Source organism: Astatotilapia calliptera, chromosome 7 (genome assembly GCF_964374335.1).
Source record: "Astatotilapia calliptera chromosome 7, fAstCal68.1, whole genome shotgun sequence".
NCBI lineage: Eukaryota > Metazoa > Chordata > Actinopteri > Cichliformes > Cichlidae > Astatotilapia > Astatotilapia calliptera.
Window position 1 is genome coordinate 25169825 of NC_137428.1, and position 22180 is coordinate 25192004.

General features: G+C 41.3%; 1 protein-coding gene across 4 annotated transcripts; it reads right to left on the reverse strand.

The window, feature by feature from the left end:
- Positions 1-8: 8 nt before the first annotated feature.
- On the reverse strand, positions 9-21952 carry cplane1 (ciliogenesis and planar polarity effector 1). Of its 4 annotated transcripts, XM_026173831.2 has the most exons (51): positions 21794-21952; positions 21320-21448; positions 21103-21238; positions 20892-21011; positions 19123-19355; positions 18892-18995; positions 18614-18770; positions 18411-18514; positions 17732-17914; positions 17349-17598; positions 17074-17274; positions 16178-16965; positions 15848-16038; positions 15548-15628; positions 15281-15454; positions 14150-14317; positions 13829-14060; positions 13555-13691; positions 13235-13452; positions 12984-13148; positions 12556-12703; positions 12358-12467; positions 12116-12265; positions 11907-12018; positions 11317-11629; positions 10112-11227; positions 9662-9813; positions 9483-9556; positions 9330-9394; positions 8909-9173; positions 8500-8826; positions 7718-8347; positions 7447-7628; positions 7283-7361; positions 7091-7169; positions 6627-6761; positions 6373-6429; positions 6178-6263; positions 5610-5817; positions 5437-5511; positions 5246-5319; positions 5019-5118; positions 4665-4838; positions 4338-4380; positions 4087-4218; positions 3825-3999; positions 3677-3732; positions 3431-3598; positions 2649-2788; positions 2278-2534; positions 9-447 (listed from the first exon to the last, which is right to left on the reverse strand). In XM_026173831.2, the coding sequence occupies exons 2-51, from the start codon at positions 21398-21400 to the stop codon at positions 301-303; spliced, it is 9552 nt and encodes a 3183-aa protein (XP_026029616.2). In that variant the 5' UTR covers positions 21401-21448; positions 21794-21952; the 3' UTR covers positions 9-300. The 4 variants fall into 4 exon arrangements, with proteins under 4 accessions (XP_026029616.2, XP_026029612.2, XP_026029613.2 ...); XM_026173827.2 differs by having other exon boundaries at positions 5246-5511; positions 14150-14314; XM_026173828.2 differs by having other exon boundaries at positions 3825-3996; positions 5246-5511.
- Positions 21953-22180: the final 228 nt, after the last annotated feature.

Consider the following 22180-nt stretch of genomic DNA (forward strand, 5'->3'; position numbering starts at 1 on the left):
AGAAGAACTGCCTCAAAATATTTATTATTAAGGAAGTGAAGTATGTACAAAAAAGTACAAATGTAGAAAGTTTTACACATACACAAAAATGACAAGCCTATTACGCTACAAAACTGATTACATCATATGTAATTTATTGTTTTATTATTATTATTTATTTATTATTTTCATCAGTTTAAAACACTTTGGATTTACAGTATATGTAATAGGTACATACAAATACAGCACATTTCATTTTTCCAGCAATATTTTAAGCTATTTAAGTATCTACGTGGACCATTTTTGCTTTCCTGGAGACACTCAGACTTCCTCTCCAGCCGCCATCCTCTCAATAGCTTCCCAGTCTATTTTGCTCAGGTTGCTGCTTCCACTCTCAGAGAGATTATCCAGCCAGTCCATCTCTGATCTGGAAGCATCACCATGCTCATCCAAAAGCCCTGCCAAAGCCTGAGAAAATATTCAATTAAAAATACATTTTAACACAAAACCACATCATCTGTTTTCCCTTTAGTTACAGTGGGGCAAAAAAGTATTTAGTCAGCCACCGATTGTGCAAGTTCCCCCACTTAAAATGATGACAGAGGTCAGTAATTTGCACCAGAGGTACACTTCAACTGTGAGAGACAGAATGTGAAAAAAAAATCCATGAATCCACATGGTAGGATTTGTGAAGAATTTATTCGTAAATCAGGGTGGAAAATAAGTATTTGGTCACCTCAAACAAGGAAAATCTCTGGCTCTCACAGACCTGTAACGTCTTCTGTAAGAAGCTTTTCTGTCCCCCACTCGTTACCTGTATGAATGGCACCTGTTTGAACTCATCATCTGTATAAAAGACACCTGTCCACAGCCTCAAACAGTCAGACTCCAAACTCCGCCATGGCCAAGACCAAAGAGCTTTCGAAGGACACCAGGAAAAGTATTGCAGACCTGCACCAGACTGGGAAGAGTGAATCTACAATAGGCAAGCAGCTTGGTGTGAAAAAATCAACTGTGGGAGCAATCATCAGAAAATGGAAGACATACAAGACCACTGATAATCTCCCTCGATCTGGGGCTCCACGCAAGATCTCATCCCGTGGGGTCAAAATGATCATGAGAACGGTGAGCAAAGATCCCAGAACCACACGGGGGGACCTGGTGAATGACCTGCAGAGAGCTGGGACCAAAGTAACAAAGGTCACCATCAGTAACACACTACAACGGCAGGGAATCAAATCCCGCAGTGCCAGACGTGTTCCGCTGCTGAAGCCAGTGCATGTCCAGGCCCGTCTGAAGTTTGCCAGAGAGCACATGGATGATACAGCAGAGGATTGGGAGAATGTCATGTGGTCAGATGAAACCAAAGTAGAACTTTTTGGTATAAACTCAACTCGTCGTGTTTGGAGGAAGAAGAATACTGAGTTGCATCCCAAGAACACCATACCTACTGTGAAGCATGGGGGTGGAAACATCATGCTATGGGGCTGTTTTTCTGCCAAGGGGACAGGACGACTGATCCGTGTTAAGGACAGAATGAATGGGGCCATGTATCGTGAGATTTTGAGCCAAAACCTCCTTCCATCAGTGAGAACTTTGAAGATGAAACGAGGCTGGGTCTTCCAACATGACAATGATCCAAAACACACCGCCCGGGCAACAAAGGAGTGGCTCCGTAAGAAGCATTTGAAAGTCCTGGAGTGGCCTAGCCAGTCTCCAGACCTCAACCCCATAGAAAATCTGTGGCGGGAGTTGAAAGTCCGTGTTGCTCGGCGACAGCCCCAAAACATCACTGCTCTCGAGAAGATCTGCATGGAGGAATGGGCCAAAATACCAGCTACTGTGTGTGCAAACCTGGTAAAGACCTATAGTAAACGTTTGACCTCTGTTATTGCCAACAAAGGTTATGTTACAAAGTATTGAGTTGTATTTTTGTTATTGACCAAATACTTATTTTCCACCCTGATTTACGAATAAATTCTTTACAAATCCTACCATGTGGATTCATGGATTTTTTTTTTTTTTTCACATTCTGTCTCTCACAGTTGAAGTGTACCTCTGGTGCAAATTACTGACCTCTGTCATCATTTTAAGTGGGGGAACTTGCACAATCGGTGGCTGACTAAATACTTTTTTGCCCCACTGTACACAGAAACATTAAAATTGCTGTTTGGTTTGCTTAAACTAATTAGCAATTACAGTTTTTAATTCAAGCACTGAGTGATCATAAGAGTGACTCAGAGTTGATTTTCCATCTACAGCATCTGGAAAATAGGTGGCAAAAAGTGAGGTTCTTACTATGTTAGACTGCAACTCCTCCTGCAGCCTATCAAACCCTGATTGCTCCATCTCTTCTCGCTCTTTCGGCCTTGTCTGCTCCCTCAGGATCCCTGTTCTTACTGCAGTTCCTTCTGAAGAACTTCTGTTCACTTCCGTCTTTCTCTGGTACCAATCATGCTGTTCCTTACTGTGGCTCGCTGCAGGAAGTTTACTTGGGCTCTTGAGCATACCACGTTTAGTCACTTGAGACAAGCGGTCCTTTGGCAAAAAGGTCGCTGAAACAAATAAATAAACAAATAAATAAAAATTAATCGCACAACCTAAACATTTTTCTTTTTTACAGTTTAAGCATCCATTTACTTTAATACCAATATATTTCATTACAGTACCTGGTCGGTGTAGTCCCAGTCTCCTGTGGTAATCGTCAGAAGGCCGTACCTGCACTTCAGCAAACTGTTGGCGAAGGCTGGCTGGGGTTTGTCCTGACTGGGGTTTCAGACTTCTTTTATTATTGATATCACTGTAAACTCTAGGACAGAGAAATCAACTCCATTACTGTATAAAGCCTCAATTCTTTTTTTGTTTATTTTTTAATACACCGTCTCTGTAGGTACACGTCTTGGATACTCTGCAAAAGTTCTGAATTCATTCTGTAACTAGAAAAAAGGCCACAAAAGGTAACTGTGCGCTCATCTCTTAATAAATGTCAAAACAACTAGAATAGCAGCTCTCACCGATAATTACACCAACTATTATTTCTGGATGAGGATGACAAATGCATTTCAGCTTTAATGCTGGTGACTGCTTATAGCTGAAACACAAGAGTTTGTTTTCAACAAAGTGTCTCTGAATATACGACAGAGGTAGTCGACAGCCCTGACCTCAACATCCTGGCACAAAGACACAGAAGCAAATGAGAGAACAACCTTGGTGCACTTCTATAGATGAACTATTAATGCACTCGTATGATGATAAATTCATGGCATCATAACAGAAGCAGCCTTATTCTACTTGGGCCTTGGACCTTCAGAAAATAAAGTCCATGGGTTCACATAGTTTTCCTCGTCACTGTATATAATCTTTAAAAAAAAGTTTACAAGGAATGTGTTCAACATTCTTATTATTCTTTAATGAGTCTGGTTCCCGGTCGAATTACTGTCACAGACGATACCTGTGAGTGCTGCCTGAGGGAGGAGCAAAGGAAGAGTGTGTGGCGGAGGCCACCTGAGGTCCTTCAGGCCTTGACGAGCTTAATGTGGATGCAGGAGAGGCAAGAAAGTCACTGACCAAAGAAAAAGCTTCATGGGTCCTCTTGTTGTACTGCTCAAGAAGCAGGGCCCTAATAAATCAAGAGAAATAGTTTTGCACAGGCAGACGCATTTCTTTAAGACAACGATTAAGTAAATAAAATACATACTTTTCTTTCTTCTCTCTGCTTCTCGAACTGGTCGTTCTATTTTTGGTTGCTGAATACTGAAGAGAACAAAAAAGTAACAAAGTGAATGGGATATTTCAAATACACCGCATGTGATAGAAACCCTAATGAAAAGGCGACTGAATCTCACCACTGCTGCTGAAGAAGAGAAAGGTTTGTGCTCCCTCTCTCTCAGGGTCTCTCTGTGTTTTTGATAAGCAGCCAGTCTTTCCCTCTGTCTTCTTCTCATCCACATCCTCAGCTCTCTTCTCTCATCCTCTGCATGATTCTGCGACATGGAGCTACTCTGCAGTTGGTCCTGCCTGCTGTGGGACATATTTAACAGCTCAGAGAAAAATCACACTTGTTTAAGTCACCATTTGAGCAGCACTCATTTTTAGTAGTCACTATACCTGCTACGGTGTGGAGTCTGTGAGGTGGACAAATCCAAGTCAGTCTGAGATAAATAGCCTTCTCTTATCAACTCGTCTAAGATTTCTGCTGTATCGGATAGCTCAGTCTGACCCAGATTCTCATCTGCTGATCTAGACATTGACAGGTAGAGGGCAGAATATTTTAATATTCAAGAGAAATGGGAAAAAAGGCGAGCAAATCAACAGCAGAAATGATAAGTTATAAGATCAGTATACCAACTTCAACTTACACGTGAGATATCCTGAATGTTTCATTTAACTGAGCTTCCATTCCTGTAGATAAAACATACAAGAATTATGACTTAAATAACCACGTATGCTAGTACAGTATGTCCTCCATCTATAAAGACAGATTCACAATCAGGTCAAATGGTACAGTAGTCCTCTATTAGAGAAAAATAAACATTATTATACCCAAGTTCAGCTCATTTTGGTGAGACAGAAACATAGAAACAAACAACAAGAGTGACAGCTAGTAAGTGTTATTATAAATCAGCCTGCTGTTAAATATATTTGTTGTCATTAGTGATGTTTTTTTAAATTAATTGCGCGATTACTTGGTGGGCTGTTTAGGTGGGACAGACCAGCTCTGTGACAGTGCGGAGAAGTGGAATAATGAAAAGAAGTTGTTCTTTCAGGACTGGAATCAAACACAAACTCCTCTTCTTGATTTTCATCATCTTCTTGGGATTCACTCAGTTCAGGTAAAATGTCCACATCAGGTGCCCATGCTGTTAGACAATATATAACTGATATCAGCATTTGAACAAAAACAGTGACGCACAATGTAATATCTTATATTTGAAATATATTACAAAAATAACGCTTTCATTATATACTGTAACAAATTTTTTGAGATGAACTAAAAATGCAGATGATTTCACTACAGATGAATACATTTTAGGAAGCACCTTTCTTAGGGACATTGAGTCTGACAGTTTTCTTTACTGCTGTGGTCGTCCTCACATAAGGGACCTTCTCTGGCTTGAGCTTTTCAATAGTGTTAACCAGCTACATGAAGACACAACAGAATAACCAAGAAATTACCTATAACATAAGCATGTCAGCTGTAGAATTCAATTTGTAAACTTTGGTGACATTAAAAATACAAGTAGTATAAGTACAAAACATTTTCTACCATCCCGGAGTTTGAGAAGTCCTTCTCCAAATGATCTGCAATGTTCTGTAGAGCAGCCAACTTGGAATCCAGCTCTGAGAGGCAAGAGGAGAACCTGACTATAGGAGTTGAAGAGGAGACACTGGGTGGTTCAGAGCTCTGGGTCTTTATAGCCTGAAGGATCTCAGAGTCAGACAAATCAACCGTCTCACTGTTTAGTGGAGTGTTTCTCTCGGAAACCCTGCTGGGTTCAATGTGGCTGACTGAAGGGGACTCCTCGGGAATATCTAAAGTATACAAAGATATTTGGAAGAATAGCAGTGGTGTGCTTTAACAGCGGCACAACAATTTTCAGTAGACGGAACTCTATAAAACTTATAAAGACCTGGTTGAGTCGTGGGTTTCAGGAGATTCTCTGGAATTGTGAATGACGGTTGCGGAACGGCACCGACATCATCACCCCTGATAACAGAGGTTGCAAGAACATGAAGCTGAGCAGATGTAGGTGAAGAAGGGTGGATGAATGGAAGATCCTGACGGTGCCTCCTTTCCTCTATATCTAAGACACTTATGAACTGGCGGCTGCCCACATCCTGAAAAAACAAACAAACAAACAAAAAAGATACTTTAAGCAACCCCCTGATGAAATATAATAAAAGGGGTAAAAGTGTGCATAAATCATATGAACTTAATACATTATAGTTACTGCATGAAAAGACCTGCATACTTTTATTTACAGGCGTTAAAAGAGCATCTATGCTAAATATATTCAGTGCATCCAGGTAATAACAGACCCTTTTTTCACAGCAGCTATTTTGACATAAAACAGCAGGTTAAACAATATACTGTTGTATTCAAATATAGCTGTACAATCCAAAAGCACAATTTACTGTAGCTAAAAATTGTAATGCTCCTTTATTTGGTGAATCCAGCATGTATTCCAAGGATCTTACCATAACTTTCTCTTCCTCCTGTCTTGGCTCCTTGGTGTTCTGAATAGTGACTTCACTGCACACCCGGAAATCCCCAGAATTTTGTGCTAGGTGGAGAACACAAACATACACACCCACAGATATTCTCAGTTGTATCATATAATAAATAAATAATCAGACTGTTATCACTGACCCTGCAAATTCAAAGAGACTTACATTTAGGGCTGCCAGCCTGGACAGATACAGCTTTATCCACAAGCTTGGGAGTATAACCTGAAAGAAGAAGAATAAATGCTAAGATTTTTAGCTATAATTCAAGTTTTTCTTTAACTGTTTATGCTAATTATTTCTTATGAATAAAAACAGTCAGGCTGTTAAAGAAATTTCATTCAACTACAAATAAATGTAAGCTGTGTAGTAACTTTACAACCATGTAAAACCATTGCATCAACACTTTAACTTTAACTCACCTGGATCTGTGTTGGTGGAAGCATCATGGCACTCTGGGGGCCGTTTACATGCGGAAGCAAAGGCATGGAGCTCAGCTGAAGTGGACATAACTCTGTCCAATAATCTCTGACCAGTCAGTGAAGAGTCAAAAGATTCTAGGAGTTAACAAGAAGCAGATCAATAGAACTGCAAATGGGACATAATATATGATATTGTCTCATCAAGAATGTCCTTATCTCCTTGTTCTTATTTCTGAGGAAAGTTTTAAAGAGTCTGAATAATTAATGCTAGTTCAGAAGAGATTTTTAAAACAGTATTACTTCTCCGCGATTTCAAAAAGAAAGCATACATTTTGTGGCTCCTGGCATCTACAGTGGTGCTTTAATACTCTGAAACTGGAAACTCAACAGTGCCAAAACCTACTAACATACAGTAAGCATGCAATGTCGCTGTAAATATCAAGTGTTGTGCATTTAAGACCAACCAGGAAGAATGGGAATATCCTGTTCGGGGATAATCTCTTTGGCAGCTGCAGGCTCTTCACTCACAGGAAGTTCAGCTGGCTAAATATATAAACATACGTAAAAACATAATAATGAAGCAAACATATGATGAGTGTGTTGTAACTTAATATCTATTAAGCACAAAAAACTTTTTGGAATTAATATCATTCTACCTCATGTGTAGGAATGCTGGAGTCATTTGGTCTGAATGTGACCTCAGTTTTTCTCGCCTTCCCCTCTCTCCTCTTCAGCCTAGAAATGACACAAAATGATATATAAGTAAAATAGTGACCAAAAAGGGGGGAAACCACTTAATATAGAACTATTATGTGTTTGCCTGTTATTGGAGATAGAGGTGGAAGAAGTGGGGTCTCTTCTAGTTGTTTCAGCAGATGGGTCTACTCTAAGTAACTGCAGCCGAGCCTCTTCAGCATTCGGGTTTCTCTTCACTAAGTTAGTCAAATCCTCCATGGAAAAGAGACGAGTTACATGGGTTGAAGCAGTGGCCAAGGGTAACTCCTGTGGGACAGGCATCCATCAATAAGCTATAACACAAGATACAGCGGTACCAAATGTGAAAATCAGGACGTTTGGGAAGCACTGCTTACCATTTTTGGTTCAGATTTAATATGCAGAAGCTTGATCGCAGGTGCTTCTCTAATTGGAGCTGCAATCAAAGGAGGATGTCTGGGAGAAGAAGGCAATCTGGGGAAGGTGATGTTGCTTTGAGAAACAGACTGTACGTGCAGAAGGCGAAGGCCCTGCAGTGCTGCAGGTGTGTGAGCTGGAAAAGCGGGAAGGAGTAGGGAGAACTCTTGACCTCTGGACTGCTCCGATGGCCAAATCTGATTTTGAGAGTTTCTGGGAGTAGGATTGTGTGGAGGATTAAAATTCAGCTGTCTTTTTGGAACTGAAGACCTGTCTGCTTTCTTTAAGGTGGTTTGGTCACTGTGCTTAAACTTTTTCTGATCAAATTTTGAGGTTGCAGGATTTAAAGTGTGCAATGCTTGGGGGTTTTGGGCCGGATAACACTGCGGGGCATTCTGCTGGGGTAACTTCAGGCCCAAAACCTGTGGAACAGAGTCATTTTGGCTGCTACCATTACAAGGCTGCAACACAGGAGTGCTGTGAACAGTGTCTGTAGTGGTGAGAAGGCCCTCGGAGGAGGGGATTAACTTCCTGCTCTCAAACAGCTGAACGTCTGCCGAGTTCGCCTGGACGGACAGTGGCTGCATTTCCTGAAGAAACAAGGACTTATTTCAAACTTGGTTTCACTGTGTTGCAAGCATTATTCACACAGAAAAGCAATCTGTTAACATTTTTCTAAAATTAAGGAATTTCTCTGTTTTTAGGATAAATAAATATATTGGTTTATCTTATCTTATCTTACCTGAAAATTTACACTGGTTGTACTAGACAGCAGAGCTTTTGTCTGTGTCTGTTGATTGGCAGGCTGGTCTGGAGGTCGGCATGTATGGGTGTGAATGAACTGGGTATTCTTGGATCCTGAATATGTCTGTACTGGATGTGGCACAGAGACGGTAGCTTGATTGGGTAAGGTGCTTGGCTCAGGAACGAACCTGGTAGTGGAAGATGATGGCACATTAGGGTCTGAGGAGTTCATGTCTGGGTGGGTCAAAGAAGCACTCTGCTGGGCAAGTTGTAGGTTGGCAAATGTAACTCCCAAAACCTCTCTCAGACTCATGTAGTTGATATGCTGCAATGAAAGGACAAATACGCTCAGTTCAGCGTTAATCTTTTGAATCCAATCCTTCCCTTTTGGTTGGTCCCATTTTTACCTGAACCAGCCTGAATAAGTCTTCACCCAGACGTTCTCTCATTGGTGGAATGTGGGTGGTTGATGGCTGATTGGAGTTTGGAGAATATGCAGTGGCTCCACTAGCTGTGGAGCTTTGTGGATGAAAGTTTGAAGGAGCTACAGATGGTTTGGGGGGTGGCATGCCAGCTGAATCAGAAGTTTCTGCCTGGACTGTAGCCTCAGACTGTATAATGGAAGGTGCAGGAGGCTCTGGGTGTGGAGGTTCTTGTACGCTTCCAGCATGACTGTACAGGAAATTTCACCAATAATTTTGCATGCTTAGATTTGCAGAGATTTTTTTTAAATTTTAGAAATGTCTGAGAAACATGCATTACTGAACAAATTAAATGTTCTCCTCTGAGAAAACAGTGTCACCATTATATATAGGTATAATAACTTACACAGAGGTGGAACTGGATATATTGTCAGTTTTTTCTGAGCAGTCTAGGTCTGCAAGCTTTAAACTCTGAAAACGAAAAAAACAACAATCATATTGTCTTTGACAGTCACGATGATAGAGATGAATACTGGGAATGTTAACAGAGGATACTAACCATGTTGGGTGTGCAGCTTTTTCCACTGGAACCAGAAGACAACACATCCAAGCCCTCACTGTCACTGTGTTTGCCTAGAAATATAATATAAATCCATTAGTATTTTCTCTTTAAAAAACAAACTAACAAAAAACTGTGTTATGGCAGCCTTCATGTTGCAGTATAACATAGCGTCATACAGTCTTTTTCAGGTGTAACATCTAAGTCATCGAGAGATGGCTGTATTGGACTTGACGGTCTGTGTGGCGCATCAAAAGTCAGCTGATTCTGGACAGCAGGGAGAGGACTCTGGTGACTCTTCAGCTCTTCTGGTTCATCTATATGAGAACCACTGCAAGGAAGAAAATAAGAACGACTCATTGGAGAGGCAGCTAAATGGCACAGAGGACCAACAGAACAGCAACATGTAGGAAAAAGTAGGACAGGAGGCACTAACTAAACACAACCCAGTTTTATAAACTGATCAAGACTTATCTATAAAAGAGTAGATTTCATTTGGCCACCTATAATCCAAAATAAACTGACTGGCAAGTACAGACTGGCTCGATAAAGACATCCTCTGAATGTGTGTCAGTCCAGTTTGTTTAATATAGAAATTTATGACTGTAAATAAAATATTGGGCACTCACATGGATAGTTCTCCTTGCTGTAGATTGTGATCTAGACCAGTGACAGGAGTGTTAGCTGATCCGGGGTAGCCTGTGTCAACACTGCTCTCTCTTTCTAGCTTACTTTCCACCTCAGACTGCAGCACAGGGGCTACTGTCCATTCCATTTCTGGGACTCGGAAGTGGGCGCTAAAGCAGTCCATCCCAAGTTGAGCGGTGTACCTGCGCTCCAGCAAACTGAGGGAAGTAAGGATGGCAGGTGCTGAGGCTTTGACACGAATCACTACACCTTCATCTGCTGTTCGTCCAACTTTTCCTGCTTTATCTTTCTTTACTCTACCATGATGCCCCATTAGCGCCCTTTTGTCAGCCCAGCGAACCATCCACTCCAGCAGCCTGCCCAGTTCTGGAAACTTAGATTCCAATTGAGTATCCAAGCCCTGCTGCAATTCAGTTACAGCTTCCACAGACACTGAAGGACTAAATATGTTATCTGATGGCTGTGCAGTGGTTGAAGCATTTTGAATAGGCCTACTTTCACTACCAGACAGCCCTCCCATCCCTCTTTGGTCTAAAGGCACACTGCTTTGCTGTCGGAGGCCAAACAAACCTTTTTGCCGCCCTATTCTCAGTCCAGGATGAGAACTGGCAGAAGGGTTAGACCTGGTTATGGGGGTTTCATTCCAGACAGAGGAAGTTTGCAGTTCAGGTGTTGTGCCATGTTTTACAGGTCTGTAGCAATAACCAGCTCTGAATACAGGTGGATCATGGCCTGGGTGTTTTCTTGCTGGATTGAGCCCATCTCTTTGACGACGATGTATGGTGGTGAGCACGTCAAAGGTGAGAGAATGCAACTCCTTCTTCCTCAGCTCAGAGCAGTAGCCCTTAAACAAAGGTAGTTCACTGCTCGAGTCCCCACCATCGGTACTATCCTTCTCTAGCACGTAGCTGAGGAAGAGCTCCAGGAAACTCAAGTACTCCTCATCCTCCAGCTCAAACTCCCAGGTCCCAACCACTGGTGGGGAGGGCTCCCTTATTTTCTTGGCACTGCCTTGGTTACTCTCCTCTTGAATTACGCTTTCAATCTTAACAGCAGTCTTCTTTTCATTTTCTCTTTCTTTCTCCTTTCTTTTGACTCTGAAACAATCACATAACGCAAAATAAGATACAAATAAGACACACAACACCACAGAATAATGGCAGTGATAGTATTTCACACTGCCTACCCGGTCATAGCTCTAGAATACTGTTCAGGAGAGACTGCCCCAGATGTATCATCTGTTGTGTCTCCATCAATTCGCATTGATGGGAAACCACAGTCAGTTATGGTGCTGGTACTCAGACTTGTACCCAATGACAGCTGCCCTAACATGGCCATCCCATGTTCCTGATCATCCTCCTCTTCATCCTCTTTCTCCCACAGATTGAGCACAGGGGGAGCCAAGTGCCTTTCTAGTCGTGCCAGATGTTTCCTCCTTTGCCTGTGTTTGTCTTGAATGAGAATCACCATGAGCTCGTTGCCTTCTTCTTTTTTCCCATCTAGGAATCAGATATTACACAGAGAATCAGCATCCAGTTATCACGTGTTTTCAACAGAAATCAAAGCTCAAACACTACTATTATGACTTGTTTTAAAGACCATAATAAATTATTATATAGGCATCACATCTGGCCTTTTAAAATATAAGATGAAGGCTTTCACTGCCTTCTATGCATTTAAAATGCTAAAAGAAGGATTAAAGCCAAAAGCTATTAATTTCTTTAAGTGTTGCACAGCACTTCAAAGCAACTTGCAAACAAAAAGTGGGGTCTGTACCAAGCACATTGCACTGCCTCAGCCTCTCCAACAGCGAGTTATACTTTTCTCTCAAAGGGACTCTGACAGACTCTTTCTCCTCTGGGAAGGCTTTTACAAGTGTGTCTGCAACCTAAGAAAAAAGAAGACAAACCAAAGAATGAAAAATGTAGTCACTAGAGTGTCTTTCATCATAAGATACCATGTATAATTAGACAAGGGATTGTCACCAGAGACACAGGAGGTAGTTCAGACATGAGGCTGAGCAGTATGTCTTGAAGAATTTCATCAGCACTAAGGAAGCGTGAGAAAGGCAGAAGTCGACAGGCCCAAAGGAGAGCATCAACACAGGCAGAATTCACTTCAGAATCTCCAGAAAACTGAGGAGCATAAATATACCAGAGCATTTAGAAGGCATCAGTGGCTAAAGAATAGAGAATAAATTGCACATTCACACTCAAAAAAAGTGTACCTTTTCATCTGTAACATGCTCTCTGACAGCCTGATACCTCCTGCAACATATTGAGAGCTGGTCTCTGACATGAAGCATCCAGCATAGAGCACACAGCTCCCTGAAAACAACTTCATAGCAGAAATATGGTTAATACAAGTAACCTGAAACTAGATCATCACCAATTATATCCACAATTTACAGTAAGCAGCATCTTACTAATAGTCTGAATGATGTCAGAGTCCAGGTGACCATCATTATTCGGCCCCCTTCTGAAAAAACCCCTACGAGTGATGAACTTCATCAATCCATCCGGGAAAGCCTTTTCCTCCTCAGCAGCAGATCGATGAGAATACTTCTTCTTGATCTGATTAAAGACAGAAAAATGTTTACCACCACCTATTCCACAGGACATGATCGACCACATTATTTTGTCCATATGCATAGCGGACCAATGAAGATCTATTAAAAAAAGAAAAGGGTAGGCAGTGAGACAAAAAGCATTTTCATGTGTCTTTTAGAACACACTCGTAATACAAAATTGTAAACAAGAAATTTAGTTGTTGTTTTTTTAATTAATCTAAATCATTCATTCAAACTAGAATATCCCACTTCTTTTTTAAGCCCTTCCTTAAGCGAAGAAATACCTTGTGTAGCAGGTGTCTGGCACGGCGCAGAGAGCTGATGTACCACTGAGCAGCAGAACGGCAACACCGGCCAGATCTTAGGAGCAACACTAATCTTTGAAGATCCATAGAGACTTTGTGTCGACATGTGATTTCTGCAAACTGCCCCTCTGTCCCTATTTGATCCTAATCATGAGACACACGCACAACATTTAGCAGACAATTATCCTGTGAATGTACCATATGTAAACACTGATCTTCTATTAATGCACCTGTGTGTTGGGAGAAGGCTGTGGACAGTACAGAGGTGGGGAGGGAAGATACAGTCCACTGGGCACCAAGGTAGGTAGGGAAGAACACAGGTCTTTGGCTTTGTCCAGCAAGGTAGACAAGGGTGAAGATAAAACATTCAGTCCTGCAATGACTGAAGCTTTCAGAATCTCCTGTATGGAGATCTGTAACAAGTCCCAGTCTTCTCCTTCCAAAGGATCTTAAAAAACAACCACGCAAAGACAAAACAATAGCACAGACAGCAACGTAAAAAGGTTTCATGTGCACTGGGATCACCTCATAGAAGTCAGGTCTCACTAACCTGATAAGCTCTTGTCAGCATCTTTATCAATGCAATCTTGGGAGGCAGTCTTGTTGCCCAGAAAAGACTCCAACTCCGCCTGAAAAATGCTTTCTGGTTCTAAAACTGCTGGCAGGTGGAGCTCTCTCCTCCTGAGCCTGTCATAAAACATGTCACAGGGGGAAAAAAAATTCACAAATATTGAAGTCCATCCATCCACCCTCTTCTGTTTATGCAGTTTAATATACGATATTCTAAAAACATCAGCCTGTTTGTTATACGTTTTCAAACTGACCGAGTGAAGTCAAAATGGTTGGTGCAGTAACTGGTGTACGCCAGGCTCAGAGACACTGCTGTTTTCCAGTCCCCCAGATGATAAGCTAACCAAACAGACTCAGGAAGTAGACCCCCTATCAGGAGCAGGTCCTGAGCATAGTCCACTGTCCATACTTCCGAAAGATGCTGCTGTCGAACTGCACGAGCCACCTCCTCTTGGCACAACGACACCACACGCTCAACACTAGGGGCTGAGGAAAGACATATTACATGATACAACAATACATGCTATGAATAAATCCTAATAAATTTTTAACTGATGAGTAAGTTGTCAACACACCATGAGGTAGATGTAGTGGAGGCAGAACTACGACATTGTGAGCGGGCAGGACGAAGAGCGGCTGGTTGGTGAAGTAAGAGGCCATGAATCTCCCCAGTGTCTGAACCACCGCAAAGGCAGCGTCATTGTGAAGGTCCATCGGGAGCCATGGGCAAGGAAGAGAATCTACTGAAGGGTGTAAAGGCAGAGATAATAAATAACATCTTCTATTTACAGTGATTTGGTTACTTGATTTCTGCATATAACCAGTAAATTAGAATTATGGTTTGTCTAAACTATATGTCAGATAGTCAGATGAAGTCAGTTTTCCCACTATTATCTGACATTAATACTCCCCTCAGAATTGTATGAAAATAAAGTTTTCATGACACTTCATGTGTACAGTAACACTATCAATGTCTTTATAGAGAAACAGTCTGAAAATGTGTTCAATTTTCCTGTCTTGCCACCCTTCTACTTCTCCAGCTGGCAGCTGGTTTTCATATAGAACTCATATAAACACATTTGATTTCCACTGTGGTCAAATTGTGCTTTTTAAAGTTATTCTGAGAGACTGTAACCTACTGCCTATCTATGAGACATAAAAGCAGACAGTAAACTCTGCTTTAAAGCAGCTTTTAAAGCCTGGTCTTGTAGACAGAGAGATGTATGTGAATGTCGAATCAAAGTATTTCATGCTAATGACTCTTTTTATGTGCACCCTGCATGCTTTAAAGCGTGAGGTAATATAAAATGATGTACTGCATGCAGCAGAATATGGTCACAGAACAATCTGCAGTAACTGTGTGATAGATCACATCAAGAACAAAAAAGTACACTACTGCCCGAAAAATTTGTTAAATGTAATAAGACCTGCTATCACATATAGTTCCTGCCTTGTTTTTCCTCAATTTCCTTTGGTCTGTTTATCAAATAATGTCTCTTCTGGGTCATCTGTTGTTTAAAACCATCTGTTGTAATTGCTTGCATCTAATGTAGTGAACTGATCTTTTGCCTCCAAATATCACATTTCCATTGTTAAATAATGAACACTATCCCTGTTAAAAACAAACAAGCCTAACTGCAAAGGATTTATTAGAAAGTTTCCAACAATGGCTTTAATTACTTAACATCTTGATTCTCGAAACTTACTCAAAGATGAGGTTTTGGAGGTCACGCTGTCCTTCTCCTGTCGAGCCCTGTACAGTATCAGCTGAGACATGTGGTCCCCCAGCTGCTGGGCTTCTTTTAGTTGGTACTGTGATAGCAGACTATACAGGAGAGCCAGACAAAGCCGTGTCTGCTGAAAGACACTACGATCACAACCTAACAAGAGAGGCATATAATGACTATTTTAAACTGACTGCGACTATGCAGTCTGGTGCCCTAATGTAAAACCTGAAATATACTTGTTCTTACTTTTGTCACTCTCTTGACAAATCTGTAACCGCCACACATCGGCACTTTCCGGGTATAAGCCACACAGGAAAAGATGTTCACCTAGTGCAACAAAGGACAAACTTTTAGTTAAACAACACCCACACAAGATGCACTATTTCTGTGTGCTTATTTTGTCTTTTAATACATAAAGTGTAACTGTTATATTTGGTAATATTTGGTAAAAAAAAAAAAAAAAAAACTTTTGGGTTTTTCACTTTCTGTATCTGGCATCAGAGTTACGTTTGAAAAAATACTGTAGTTATCCATCCTGCTCCATACCTGGATAACTCAGCAGTGCGGGGCCCTCTTCTAGTCTTTCTCCAATACCCTGCAGTGCTGTCTGAATCTGGGACATAATGACAGACAAATGCTGATCTTCCTCATCCCAGCCATCATAGCCTTTAAATCTTTTTAGTTCTTCTTTATACTGCTGGGTGACCCTGTACACCAGCTGCCACACTCCCAACAATCTGCCCCAAACAAAAAACAACAAAATCAAATTCTGTAAGACTTTGATAAAGCCTTATATTCAGTGGACGACATGAAATTTAGTGGCTAAAGCTAAGCTTTGCTTATAACTACTTATGTAGAGAAAAAGTCTGTTCCAACCTGCTGGACGGTCGCTGAGGAGCAGGTTGAGCTTGAGGTACAAATATTGATTTCTCCTCTTTCTCATCCTGTAACTGAGGCACATGATATATATCTGAAGAGGAGAGCTGTGGTGGATGTGAAGCAGATTGCTTCTCAATAGAGGGCCAGTCAGATTCTTGCTGCAAGCAGTAAGTGTGGTCAAGAGAATCAGAGATAAGCTGCAATATAAGCATGACTCTGGATAGACTTTCAGATGATACCAGGCATTGGCTCATGTGTTTGGAGTCAGGATGAGGGTTTAGAATAAGGCATATTATCTGTTTCGTAAACTCCACCATCAGCCCTAAGCAGTTGGGCCCATTTGAGTGAACAGTATCCCAGGAAAGGAAAGAAATAAGGGTCTTGATGAGCTGTGAGAGCCAAGTAAATGGCGAGGTATTCATTCTTCCTGTATGGATGACAGAGTTGGGTACCAAATGGAGTAAAGCAGCAAATCGAACCAAAAAGTGCAGGGTGTGCCTCAGCAGAGGAGCTCTGTGTTCCACTGCATTTCCAAGAGAGATGCCAAAGGCCCACGCAGTCAACAATCTACTCTGGATCTTCCCAAGTTTACGGTGAAGAAGAGTCTCCCTCTCCAGTTCAACAGAATCAGTTTCATAATCTTGGCCAGTAACAAATGAGGTGTCAGCATGTGTCTCTAGGGCATGGATCGTGTCAAACATTGATGCAAACTCCAAACGACCACCATCCTCCACATGAGAACCGGCAGGAAGTCCATCTAGATCAGAGTCATCTTCAAAGACGGCCTAGGAAGCCACACACACAAACAGCAGATTAAAACAGTCAGGACACATTATAAATCAGTGTTACCCAGACTAAAACAAGAAATTTCTCTCTAATAATATGTGACTGACTTGTATGTTTTCAAGAAGCTCCTTTGTGCCACCCAGTGTCTGCTGGTCCAGCAGAAATTGAGGCAAAGTGGATCCATTTGTGGCTGCTGAAATGAAAGAGCCTGTGGTCTTGGGTCGACATGTACTAGTGGGACTAAATACATCCAGGCTGAGGTCCAGATTCAAGCAGGATACCGAGTCCAACCATGCCTTTACATGACTCTAGAAATAACAAATATACGTAAATTGTAATGCTTAGAGTACTAATAATTTTCTAAAAGTCCTGGGCTAATTACCTGTGATTCATCCAGCATTCGGCTGGTCTTCTCAAGATCTTTTCTTGTGTCCTTCAGAAGTGTTTTTAGTAACAGGGCAGGAGAAGGCCTGTCTAACACCCTCATCACTGTGGCCATGTAACCATCAGACACAATGAGATACAACAGTCGTGGATGCCAGGTCACAGAATACCGCTGTCTCATCACGTCCCGCACAGACAAACTGGAGCTGGACAAAGAGGCTTCCCCATTCCTTGTAGACATGGGTGGACTTCATAGAGAAACATAAGATCAGCACAGAAATTAGAACAAAATAAAGAAAGGGAACATATGCTCAAACCAATCAACAACTTTTCAAATGGAGTAGTAAGTGACAAGCACGACAGCCTTTAAATAAAGTATACCGGTAAGTGACGAGAGGGTGCAGGGGTAGGAAGTGTGCGGGTCCAAAGTCGACATTGCAACCAGAGCTTGTTAAAGTGAGCAGACCCCCAAGGCGAGCCAGCATAAGAAGAGAGCCTCGCTTCAAAACACATGCGAAGAAAAGGCCTCCAGGGGACCAGCTGACACTGCCCACCCAATAGGACCTGAAAGAGAAGAAATGCAATTAGTTTCAGCTAATTTTTACATATATAGGACCAAATCATCCCTAACAAGTGACTTTACATATTATGGTGAAGGCTACATAATGTTATAAATAAACTCCCGTTTCATAAACACTTAGAGATGACAAATAATGCTATTTTAACATGAGAAAACCTCACATGGGAGCAGACTCAGGGATGAGATAAGAATCATTCCAACAGAGATCCCAAAATACTTTCAACCACAGAGAGCCTTGTGTGATACATCACACCATTTAGTAGTAGTGGCAGTCGTGATTGCACTTCTTGGCAATTTTGACACATTTGTATATATATAGTTGATTTCTCTTCCTGGGATGCTGGGAAAGGATCATGCAATGCTGTTTATTTCTTGTAAATACTGTACAATCTAGCAGTGACTGTTAAATAGAAGTTTTCTCGCAAATTTAACTGGATGACTGTCGCACAGTGCAAATCATTTTTACTTGTACACACTGACCTTATGTATTTGGAGGGGATCTCCATTTTCTTACTTCCACATCCTCCGAGGCCACTTGATATCGAGACAAAATTCTGCATGCTCACAAAGAGGACCTGTGTAGCCTAAATTCCAACAGGCAGCACACGTTTTGATTTATGTTTCTACTGATCAATGGACCTAAAAAATGTAGATGTGAAAAAAGAAAGAAGCTACATGCTCACCTTAGGTTTCCTCTGGTTCAGAACAATGGCTAACAGTCGGCCGTCTGGTGAGAAGGCTGGCACCAAAGCCCCTCTGGACTTGACTGGTTGGCATGGTGGAGTGAGACGAGACATGGGATATGTCTTAGTGGCCCACTGTATCCTGTATCCCACAAAACTAAAAAGAAAAAAATAGTCCTTTTAGTTCTATATGTTTACTATTTAAATTTACTATGTAAATGTTTCGAATTATATTTACTCAAGGAGAGTCTTACTGTTACAGCAATGTGTTCACTCACCCTGATTTCATGTGACCTTCTTTCCATTTAATCTTAAGGCAAGTGATAACAAGCTTCTTCCCAGATGTGAAAACAAAGGCAGATAAGCAGCTATCACCCATAACCTGAGGTAGTTTGGATGACAAAAAAACATATAAGATCTCTAGACAATAAGAAATGATGAGAAGGTCTTTAAAATGCTTTTGTTGATTTAAATATGGCACAAATATGGATTCTGTTTAGAAACCAGACCTCTGTCTTGACAAAAATTGTGTGCTGGGATGCTTCTTTGTCTTGGGAAGAAGGCAGGATGGTGTCTTCTAGGGACTTTATCAGAGCCCAGTGTCCTTTGACTGGACCATCTCGCAATCCTGTCAAATCCTTCACGTCTATACATTCCCACAGGAAAACTTGCCCAGTTATGGCCACCAATAGCACACGTGTCCCATCACAGGAAACCTGGAGGGACAGCCTTGAGGAATTCCCTGTGAAAATATCGGATCGGATAATTTTGTTACAGATGTTCACTACATATGTGTGTGTGTGTGTGTGTGTGTATAATCTATACAAATAGAATAATTAATTAAAATAAGTTAGGTGCCTAGAACAGAAACAGCTTTAGTGAAGGTTACAAATGATCTTCTTATGGCCTCTGACAGTGGACTCATCTCTGTGCTTGTCCTGCTAGACCTTAGTGCAGCATTCGATACTGTTGACCATAATATCCTATTAGAGCGATTAGAACATGCTGTAGGTATTACAGGTACTGCACTGCAGTGGTTTGTATCATATCTATCTAATAGACTCCAATTTGTGCATGTAAATGGAGAGTCCTCTTCACACACTGAGGTTAATTATGGAGTTCCACAGGGTTCAGTGCTAGGACCAATTCTGTTTACATTAAACATTAAAGTTAGAAATATCCTGTCTCAGAGTGACACTGAAAAACTAGTTCATGCATTTATTACTTCCAGGCTGGACTACTGTAATTCATTATTATCAGGATGTCCAAAAAACTCACTGAAAAGCCTTCAGCTAATCCAAAATGCTGCAGCAAGAGTGCTGACAGGGACAGAGAGAGCATATCTCTCCTGTTTTGGCTTCCCTTCATTGGCTTCCTGTTAAATCCAGAATTGAATTCAAAATCCTGCTCCTCACATACAAGGTCTTAAATAATCAGGCCCCATCTTATCTTAATGACCTTGTAGTACCATATCACCCTATTAGAGCACTTCGCTCTCGCTCTGCAGGGCTACTTGTTGTTCCTAGAGTATTTAAAAGTAGAATGGGAGGGAGAGCCTTCAGTTTTCAGGCCCCTCTTCTGTGGAACCAGCTTCCAGTTTGGATTCGGGAGACAGGCACTATCTCTACTTTTAAGATTAGGCTTAAAACTTTCCTTTTTGCTAAAACAGATAGTTAGGGCTGGACCAGGTGATCCTGAATCCTCCCTTAGTTATGCTGCAATTGACGTAGGCTGCCGGGGGATTCCCATGATGCATTGAGTTTTTCCTTTCCAGTCACCTTTCTCACTCACTATGTATTAACAGACCTCTCTGCATTGAATCATATCTGTTATTAACCTCTGTCTCTCTTCCACAGCATGTCTTTTATCCTGTCTTCCTTCTCTCACCCCAACCGGTCGCAGCAGATGGCCGCCCCTCCCTGAGCCTGGTTCTGCCGGAGGTTTCTTCCTGTTAAAAGGGAGTTTTTCCTTCCCACTGTCGCCAAAGTGCTCACTCATAGGCGACTTTTGTTGTGATTTGGCGCCATATAAATAAAATTGAATTGAATTGAATTAGAACAGTTAGGATAAGTAAAACTAAGATATTCATGCAGTGCAATGATAAATTAAAAGGAAATATGCCAAAGTTAAAACAATACTTTGTTCAGTATAGACAAGATATTTAAAGTGATGCATATAAAGGTCCCACAACTGATTTATTCAATTTATTGAAAACTTTCAAATACTACACAAATCAAACTATTTTGCCTCTAGGTGTCTTTATAAAATACACACATACCCTGAAAAGAAGTAATTATCTGAACTATTTCTGGGACTCCTGCAGCAGTCTTCAGCAAATCTTTATCCCGGTTCCACAGAAACACTTCTCCAGAGACCAAAAGACCACAAAGCCACATACCTGGAACAAAAACCAAGAACAAGATAAATTTCTTAGCCAATATTCAGAGCTAAATACATTACTTTGCTTCGAGTTGACATACTAAGCTCACCGTTTTGCGATGAAGCCATTGTCACAACATTGTTGAGCAAAGGATGGAGTTTAGGAGTTCTCTTCTTGGTACGACCAGACACCATGTTAATTTCACTGATCCTCTTGTCATCCAACAGAAACACAGATTCCTTCTCCTGAAGAGCCATGACACCTGCTTGTAATCATATTTTGTATGTCTATAGAAATGTATTTTCGTAAAAATGAATTCCCCTCACCTGCCCGAGCCAGCAGAAGCGCGGCCATGGTTTCTTCCGTTTGATGCTGGATGACAGAACAACTTCCAACTTCAGCTCCATGTTTGAAAGACAGCATCAGTGCTTCCTTGTGACTGTGCATTCAGGAAACTGTAACGGCAACACAGACAGTGTATTTTTCCAGACGTAGTCGTAAATCTCCCTGAGATACGATACGATAAATAACGTGCTCACTGCAAATGTATTCATTATATTGAGAGCTAAAATTAACTTTGCTTAAAACCAACAGCAACAACAACAAAGACGGGGAAGAAACATTACTGTAGGTAACGGTATGATTAACATGAAAAGAATAGCGTTAGCAGCCTAGCTGGTTCTGTTTAGTGCGCAGAGACAAAGTCCCTAAGAAGCCTAACCTGAGTATTTGAAGTACATTGGCTATATTCACTGGTTATCTTCAGACTAAGCGATGCTGAGAATTTTATTATAACTTACCTATTTGGAATTTATACCGTATATAATCACGAAATATTTCGAAACTCCCTCCGCTTCAGTAGCCAGAATTGCTTCCCATGATCCTCCGGGAGGAAGCTTCAGCGCGTTGCCGTAGGAACGTGACGGCAGCTGTGGCAGACGCTCTCCGCTCCCTCCATGTTTTTAACTCTGTGAGTCCCAAATCCTCACAGCTGTTATTTTGCTCGTGAAAGATATACAGCTTCATGTCTCCCCTGGAAGCTGAACATATTGTAAATTTCCTCTCTTCCATTCGTCATGACGTTTATATGACTTTCTGGCTCTTTATGCCAAATGTTGTATTTTTTTCAATACTAAAACACTGCAGCCTGAACATTGGAGGGACATTTTGTTACCGTTCTGTCGTGC